General features: G+C 60.2%; 1 protein-coding gene across 1 annotated transcript in view; it reads left to right on the top strand.

Moving 5' to 3' along the window:
- The window catches only part of LOC119098876 (uncharacterized), a 33,071-nt gene extending 24,967 nt beyond the window's left edge, over positions 1-8,104 (top strand). Inside the window, exons 6-12 of the mRNA XM_037221920.1 lie at positions 190-334; positions 855-1,005; positions 3,142-3,253; positions 3,489-4,893; positions 5,257-5,919; positions 6,406-6,686; positions 7,168-8,104. Of these exons, the coding sequence (XP_037077815.1) occupies positions 190-334; positions 855-1,005; positions 3,142-3,253; positions 3,489-4,893; positions 5,257-5,919; positions 6,406-6,686; positions 7,168-7,749 (3,339 nt within the window). The 3' untranslated portion in view covers positions 7,750-8,104. The remainder of the gene's footprint in view (positions 1-189; positions 335-854; positions 1,006-3,141; positions 3,254-3,488; positions 4,894-5,256; positions 5,920-6,405; positions 6,687-7,167) is intronic.
- Positions 8,105-9,048: the final 944 nt, after the last annotated feature.

Below are 9,048 nucleotides of genomic sequence, written 5' to 3' on the forward strand. Positions count from 1 at the left end.
ACATGGTGATATGCTCCGTTTTGCCTCGGAGTTCTGCGCTGTGTCCCAATCGTCGCGATTTAGGTCCAATGAAAGGTGATGGGACGCTGGACAGCTGCAGCCATCACACGTCCTCAGATGCGAAGGCAGTATACGCCATGGCGAAGCATCCCCCCCCCCCCATTCATTTCATTCATTCGTGGTCCGCAGCGGCACTGCCGGATGAAGCACAACGGCGACGTCTCGGTGGTGGAGAACAAGCTGGAGACGGAGGACCAGCCGCCACAGAAAGCGGCATCGCAGAAACCCGGCTCTGATGTCACCATCTCCGTCGTTAATAAACAGGGCGACAGCGGTAAATAACTCAGCAATTCTGATCTCCGCGGCGAGGCGGTCCTTGTGACGCGGCGTGGTGGCGTCGCTTCTCAGCCTAGTTTGTGTTCTCCGGTATTTAAGTGCCAGCCGAAATATACTCGGTTACAGCATTGTTTGACACTAATATTGTGTCCTATTTGTATTGTTCTGGTGATTTTTATTTTCGGACCAAAGGCGCTCGAGACAGGAGAGGCACCCACTCTGTTTAATTCACATCTTTCCTTTGCATTCAGTCATCTACCCGCTTAGTGTTTTGGTGATTCCATTGATATTTACACATTCATTGATTGCATTGACTGTCATGATTCATTGTAGCATTTTCTGCTCGCACTGCGACACGTGCACCAAGCTGTTCGTGTCTGTACCACCTTCATGCTTCTCATCACGTCTAACCGATACACCAGTACGGTTCTCCGCTTGCATACATTTGTTGTCATGTTGCGAGCGCGGCGGTGTTAGGCTGCCCGTTCGTAAGTGACTTGTGTCGGTGCCGTTGGCAGCCACGGGCGGCGTCTCGTTCCGGTGCGACATCTGCTCATACACCTGCGCCAACACGGACGAGACGATATCGGCACACATGCAGCACCACACGCCGCAGCCGGGCGCCACCTTCAAGTGCATGTTCTGTCCATACTACGTGGGCACCAAAAAGTACGTTACCAGGAAGTGCCCGTTAAGCTTTCTGATGTTTCCTCGAGATGGCTGCTGAGTAGCAAATCAAGAATAGGGGTTTTTCTTTAAATTTTGTCGGGTGATTTTGCCGACAGTGGCAAAGGTGTAGTTCAGCAAAATAAGTTTGGGGTAGGGGGAAGGTGAGGACTAAGTGGGGAAAGGGGCTAAACCTGCCTCTCAGAATACACTGAAATGGGTTCTTTCCGAATTGAACCCAGTTCCTTCCGCACTTGGAGGATGGAAGGGGCTGGAGCGCTCTCCCCCCTACGGAATCCCCCCCCCCTGCGCCCCCAAACCATGCCGTGCAATTTAGTCGTTCTCGCGCGAAGTGACTCCGCAACTATGTACAATTTCTCTGCGGTGGTGCTGATCGATGATTCTGGGTTTTCGACCGCGGCTGTCCCAAAGCTAAACGTTTATTACTTTGTCTTAGCAGTAACTGAGCAATGTTCAAGTTCTCATAAAATGGAGCATGACCCTGCGCGGGTACGAATGTGATGGGGTGCATCAGCGCCTGTCTGTTACATCCGCTTTTCTGGAGCACTTGGCAGGGGCGGATGCAGTATTATGTCAAGGGGGGGGGGGGGGCGCGCAACATTGTAGGCCCCTTGGAGTTTGGGCCCCCCAAAATCATTGGTTTTCGCCACTAAAATGTAAGATAATGATAATGTTGTTTTTTTGTACGGAAAACCATTTTCCTGTGCGCAGCCGTGGAAAACTAGGCGTGCGCATTTGTAGATAGATAGAGCGCGTTCATTGAAGAGCTCACAACCAATGCGGAGTGCTCCGGAACGATCAAGGCTGCCCGGTCGGTTAACATTTAGATCCCCGTCAACAGCGTAGGCCCTCCAATAAAGTTGGAAAACCTGAGGCCTATCGGATAGGCACCTGAGCAATCGAGCGATCGGGGGTGCCGCGAAGGGTCAACGAAGAACCTCCCGTCAACTCTAGGTTCTCAGAGCAAACGGGCAGAACCCTAAACCAACGCGGTGCCTTAGAAAATCAGGAGTGTCCTGGCAGGTTAACTCATAGGGCGCCGGCCAGAGCCGTAGGCCCTCCGAGGGAACGGGGAAAACCCGAGAGCAGTGCAAATGAATTAATGCCCTTGAGTGATCGAAAGTGCCGGGGCGGATGAACACATAAACCTCCCAACAACAGCATAGTATCACGCGAGCGAATATGGAGTGTCCAAGGCTAATGGGATGAGTCCTGGTGCGATCAAGAGTGCCCAGGTTTGTTAACAGAAAAGGCACAAGAGTGTAGGGCCCTCCGCAAATGGGATCCAACGAAAAGTGTTCTAGACCAAGGCAGAAGGCCTCTGAGCATCGAGTGCCGCGGTGCGTTAACTTATATGGGCCCAGTAATAGCAGACGGCCCTCCAAACCAGTGGAATGAACCCGAGACCATTGTGAAGGGCTCCTTAGCAACCGAGAGTACCTCGGCAGGTTAGCATGCGGGGCCCCAGCAACAGCATAGGACCTCTAGACAGCTTAATGAGCCTCAAAACCTCACCAATGCCCACGGTATCAATCAGCGAAGAATTGTTTTTGCCTGTTCATGGTTTCTTTTCTTCCGCTTACGACTGTTCTCGGCCGCCTTGAGCCCAGACGTCTCGTTTTGCTACGTTTTGTGTTTAAAAAACTTTTGTTCAGCCAGTTATGGGCTCATTCAGAGCCTATGGGGCCCCCGCGGGCCCGGGGGGGGGGGGGCGTGACCCCTTGCGTCCTTCCTCTGGATCAGCCACTGGCACTTGGCGTTACAGGGACGTGGCATCGGAGTTTACGAGTGCGGGTGTCTGTAGACGAATGTGTGCCACCTGCGCCGGGTGTCAAAACGGTCATAGTCAGAGCTGGGGACGGAGAGATCCTCCAAAATTGACGGATTCCGGAACGGAAGGGCGGGGCGTGCTTAGGACAAACTTGAATGTGCAGAAACCCGTAAATTCTGGATGATGTGTTAGTTTCGCCACCAACAGTCGATGGGTCCCGTTGTCCACGAGGAACGATTTCCAATTTCGTCTCCAACACGGTCCGTCACCGTCCAGCGCTTCACCTGTTCCCGATCGGGGCCCCAATCCGCACTGAACCTCTAACGGCGCACATCTCCTGCTCACAGGGCGCTGTGCGACCACATGATCCTGCACGGCGTGACGTCACCGCAGCACTTCCTAGCGCAGAAGACCCGGGAGTCGGCCGGCGCGGTACAGGTCGCTCCGCCGCCGGCAGAGGTACGGCCGCCTGTCGTGGTGCAGCCGCGAGCGGCGGCCCTCCGGTCGCTGCTCCTCGCTTACCGCCGGCCTAAGCCAACGTAGTCGTCCTCCCGACCTCTGTCCGCATCATGCGGAAGACACGTCAAATGGTGTCATTTGTATTTCGTGCTGCACTCTAAGCAGCTGATCCTGTTCTTCAGCCTCAGCGCTAACGTCGCGGTGCGTTCTGACACCATCTCCGCCGTTTCCGCAGCCGTTCGAGCCGGTTGAGCTGGTGCAGGTGGGCCCGGCCGAGCCGCAGAGCGCTAACAAGCCGTTCCGCTGCACCCACTGCCCGTTCTCGACCGACTCCAAGAGCCAGTTCCTGCACCACCGACAGTTCCACATGCCGCGTGGCATGCCTTACCGCTGCCCGGCCTGCTCATACGGCGTGGCGCAGCGCTCGCACTTGATCCAGCACGCGCGCTTACACGGCCTGCAGCCGCGCGCCGGCGGCACCGGCACGGGCACCGGCGCCGGCACCGGCACCGGCACCGGCACCGCCACCGGCGCCGGCACCGTCACGGGCGCGGGCACCGGCGCCGGCGACCGACCGCGCCGCTCTCTGCTGAAGCCTGAGCGTAGCACCGTGTCCGGCCCCGTGCTGCGCGACTCCGAGACGCGCCTGCTGGACGAGGTGCCGCTGGTGTGGGTGTCGCGCGGCGGCAAGTTCTTCAAGATGTTCAAGTGCCGCCAGTGTCCGCACGTGAACCTGCGCAAGAGCAACATCCAGGACCACGAGCGGATGCACACGGACCGGGACCTGGCCGGCTATGCGCACCGCTGCACCAAATGCAACTACGTCTGCATCAACGCCGGCGTCCTCTCGGGCCACCTCAAGGTGCACACCTACTGGCTGGGCAAGATCCACGCCGTGGTTGACATGAAGAAGACGGACGAGGAGCAGCTACGCGAGATCCTGGGCGAGGACTCGGTGAGCGACGTCGAGGTGCTGGTCGACAAGACGCTGGCGCTGCCGGCGCCGTCGCCTGCTGCCCCGGCGCCGGCGGCGGCGGTGACCGAGGGCGGCGGCGACCCAGAGCGCATCCTCTACTTCTGCCAGCACTGTCCGGCGCGCTTCTTCCACGACAACGAGATCAAGATCCACTCGCGCTTCCACGGTATGAACCTGCCGTTCACGTGCCAGAAGTGTAGCTACACGGCCCGCCAGCATCCGCATCTGCTGGCTCACCTCAAGGTGCACTCGGACGAGTACAGGGAGCGCACGCGCTCGCTGCTAGTCATCTACACCAGCTCGCCCGACCACCCGCCGCGAGGCACCGCGCCCGCCGCGCCCGGCACCGCCGCCGCCCCCGCCGTCCCGGCGCCCGTCCCGTCGCCGCCGGACAAGCGACCGACGCCGTCGCCGTCGCCATCGCCGGCCGCGCGGCCGGTGCCGTCCGTCCCGCCCGCGCCCACCTCCAAGCCGGCCTGGAAGGTGAAGCGGTTCGCCTGCAGCAAGTGCCCGGCGCGCTTCGTCAAGGACGCCACGCTCAAGTACCACCTGTCGCTGCACGGCAGCGCCGGCCCGTTCCGCTGCGACAAGTGCAACTACGCCGTCAAGACGTACGGCAACCTGGTGCAGCACCTCAACCTGCACAGCGAGTCGGACGTGGCAGGTAGGTACCGCCCCGCGGGGTTCCATCCGGAGTAGATGGAGCCCGCCGTCCGGCGCTGGCGCGCGCTGTGGTCAACACCCTCCCTGTTAGCGTGTGGCCGGTCTGTCGGTGTGATTGTCTTCGATTTTTGAGGCGATTGGTGCTCCATTCAAAGCGGTTTTGCTTCATTCAAAGCGATTGGGCTCCATTCGAGGCGATTTGTGCTCCAACACTCGAACGTTGGTCGACGTGTCGCGTGCGACCGCATGTCATGATGCTGACGTCGAACGTCGAAGCCAGAGCCGCTGCATATCGTGGCGAAGCTTGCGTTGCCATGGCGATTGTCGTGGCATTGACGGCTGACCGCGTTTGGGCCGTTTCCAGGCAACGGCAGCAGTCACCGATCCTCGCCGGAGGCAGACCTGGCGCGACTGCGCGCGCCGGCTGCCGATGACTTCCCCATGTCGGGCGTTGACCTGCTGAAGCGCAAGCTGGACTTCGAGAAGGAGCACATGGGCGCGCTGAACGAGAGCAACATGCCGTCGCGCAAGGTGATGCGCTTCGCGCCGCCCAGCATGGACCCGTCGAGCCCTTACTACGCCGAGCGCGCCGGCAACCCGGACTTTGCGTACCCGACAGTGCTGGATCGCTACGGTCGCGAGCGCGAGAAGCGGTACAAGTGCCGCCGCTGCCCGTCCGCCTTCGAGAAGCGCGAGCAGTACGTCAAGCACACCAGCCTGCACAGCGTGCAGAACAAGTACACGTGCACCATCTGCGACTACTCGGTCAAGTACTACCCCAACTTCTGCAACCACATGAAGCGGCACGGCATCCGGCCGCCGCCGGCCGAGGAGGCGGCCAGCGCGCTCGTGTCGGGGCTGGAGTCGGGCTCGGTGTCGCCGAGCGGTGCGGCCGGCGGCGGGGGCGACTCGCCGCGGGCGGCCGGCGCCGGCCGCGCCGTCTACACCGGCCCGCCCGAGCTCACCACCGTCGAGAAGCAGCAGCTGGTGCTGCAGCGCGTTCGGGAGGAGCAGGACGCGCTGAAAGGTGGGCAGATGGCGCACAGCCGGTCCGGTCCGGTCCGGTCCGGTCCGGTCCAGTCCAGTCCAGTCCAGTCCAGTCCAGTCCACCGGGCGGGACGTGACACAGCGGATGGAGCGTTCGTGGCATCGTCAAACGGCAGGTTAAGAAGCCGTCTAGCGTGGTGGATATGAGCGTTCGGCTTGTTTCTGGTCATTCTTACCGTTTGTTGCTCGTACAACACACTTTTCAAACCTAGTACACTCATGACAATGTATTGCACTTAGCAGTCATGTCATTGTCATAAGTCGACGCAAGAACGACGGTGTGTCTTTCCGAACAGCTCGCAGTGTCGGGTGGGGTAGGAACCGTACTGGGTGGCGTGCGGTGTGACATGTCCGCCTTTTTGTTGGAAGTGGGGCCAAACCGCTGCTTCATTCATCCCTCGCCTGCCCGCTCACGAGCTGTTGACATGTCTCACCGCTCACCAGCTGTTGCCATGTCTCCCCGCAGAAGATTCTGAGCCGCCCCGTAGGGTACACTGGTGCGAGCTGTGCCCCTACGCCAACATCCGAAGGGACACCACCGAGAACCACCGGTGGCGCCACCAGTTCTACGGCAGCCGCGGAGGCTTTAGTTGCAAGTACTGCGACTACGCGGCGCACCAGTCGCACTTGCTGCGCGAGCACCACAAGATCCACTTCAGGCCGTGCAAGTACATCAGGGTCGACTCATTCACGGAACTTGTCAAGCTGGAGGTCTTCATGAAGGAGGTCAGCGTGGAGGATGACAAGGTGAGCAAAAGGGACGTTTCTCACAGTAATACTACTGGCTTTTCAAATGTCATGGTGCGTACACCTTGGCTGCAGTAGCTGGAAAAGTGTCAGCCTTCCAACACTGCGATGTGAATGTTGTTATGAGACACCACCGGGTCATATTCATCGAGCCGAAAGACCATGCCAGCACACCAAAGCGTCGTAAATAGTCAGCACAGGCGCAGGAACGCCTCAGATAGGCTAGGTGGCCAAACCAATTCTAGAGTAGATTCTGTTTATGCATCGCCTTGTAGTTGATAGTACTCTCAGAAAGTGCGGATTTCGTAACGCGTGTAGGCGTCCGTTCTTCGCCTGTGATCATCAGCTAGTCGTGATTAATTCTTTGTCAAGTCCTTCATGGGCTCATGCGTCAGGAGGATATGTCAGTTATTAGCCGTGCACGTTCCCAGTACTGTTATTCGATCCGTCTATGCCGGGTGACACGACGCTCGGTCCTCAGGAGGCCCTGGAGGAGACGTTCGAGGACGTGGACGTCTCCACGCACGACGTGCTGTTTACCGCGTGCGACTGGGACGAGGACGAGGAGCGCGACGAGCCGGCCGGCGCCGAGCCGCCCGTGCTCGTCAACGTCAAGACGGGCGAGTTCGTCAGCGACCGGCGCGACGGCGAGGCGGCGGCCAGCGACGCCGAAGACGTCGAGGCCGAGCTGGCGGGCGGCGCGAGAGGCGAGGGTGCCGAGCCGGGCGCCGAGGCGGCGGGCGGCGGTGGAGGCGGGGGCGGGGAGACGGAGATCGAGCAACACACAAACGCGGAGAAGCACCGCGATCCCGTGGTGAAAGCCGAGGACGAGGACAACGCTGGCGAACGCGCTGGCGAGGAAGACGCCTTCGGCGCCGACCGTGAAGATTCGCTGGATGGTGGAGGTGAAGCCCCGACGCTGCCGGTGAAGGCGGAGGACGACGAGGGGGAGCGGCACGGAGAAGAGCCGGACGAGGAGATGGCAGAGGAGGACGAGGAGATTGCGGCCGAGGACGAGGAGATGCCAGAGGACGAGGACGAGGACGCGGCCGGGGCGGACTAGCGGCGGGAGGGCGGCGCACCGCCGCCGCCTGCCGCCCCGGTCACGCCCCCAGCGCCTGGTCCCGGCAGAAGCCGACGCCCACGGTCCGCCTCCAGGCTCGGCCTCAGCTGCCGCAGCTGCTCCTGCTGACACGCCCGCCAAAACCCGGCGACGGAGTGACGGACGCGGCTAAACCGGCGCGTAGCTCGTGCCCTGCTGAGCTAAGTAGAGCTACGGGAGGCCTGTGAGAACTCCAGGACAGCCTGGATTAATGCAGGAAGTCTGGGTGCAAAACGTGGCGCACATGCCTGTTGTGCGCGTCGTAAAGTGCCACTGGCGACGGCCTTGCCGCTGACCAGACACTTAATGCGGTGGTTAACGGGGGGGGGGGGGGGGGGGGAGGATTCGGCAATCGCTGGCGTGTGATATGCGTTTGTTATTTCGCGATGTGTGGACCATGGACTGTCCTGTTCGTGGTTTGAATCCCCCATGGCATGTGGAGAGCGCGCAGCCCACCACGGGATGGTCCCATCAAGGACAAGTATGTTAAGGCACTGACACTTTCCGGCCACGAGCTCGGCTGATGCGGCAGTGACTGTGATACGCGCCCGACCGTCAAGTGTTGGGGTCACTGACTGACCCGCGTCGTCAGTGTTCGCGTACTGCTCCGACCAATGGTGGGTGAAGTTATCCAGTCTTATTTCTACATTCAAGACCAAAGAAGCGTGTTTCTTGCAGGGAGCTGGTTTCTTTCCGTGCCTCACGTTGGCGTTCGTTGGTGAGCGTCTGGCGTTTGAGGCCAATTTGTGGTTTGTTTGTGCAAAATATACGCCATCCCGTTCATGACGCACGCCCGTCAGTCGGTGAATTGGTCACTGACGTCATTGAATCAGTCAATGACGTCAGTGAGTCAGGGGCGGCGCGGTTCATGCCATCGCGTACTACGCCCTCCGTTATGCCGAGGAGTCTGTCCCGCAACGAGTGACTTGTGGTCAAGGGAAATCCTACAGCTCCTGCCGTTGATTCGACATTTGCATTTCGCGGTGAGGACGCCGTCACGCTGGGGCGCGCTCGACGCCAACGTCAAACACGCGGACCGACGCGGCTGCCCGCGGCCCGGCAGGCACCAGGCCACTCGGAGGCCGCCTTCAAATCGGCCGGCCCAATAAACCAGCTTGGGGAAGTCCGTGCGGCCGTCTCGTGCAACCAACGCAGTCCGTCTCTTCGCAGGATTCGACGAGGCCTCTGTCTACGATTCGGCGAGGCCCGTATCTCAAGCAGGCGTTCGCACCCAGGGCGCTGTCCTCCACCGATCAGTTT

The sequence above is a fragment of the Pollicipes pollicipes genome, unplaced genomic scaffold, assembly GCF_011947565.3.
Source record: "Pollicipes pollicipes isolate AB1234 unplaced genomic scaffold, Ppol_2.1 Scaffold_4740;HRSCAF=5597_pilon_pilon_pilon, whole genome shotgun sequence".
Classification (NCBI taxonomy): domain Eukaryota; kingdom Metazoa; phylum Arthropoda; class Thecostraca; order Pollicipedomorpha; family Pollicipedidae; genus Pollicipes; species Pollicipes pollicipes.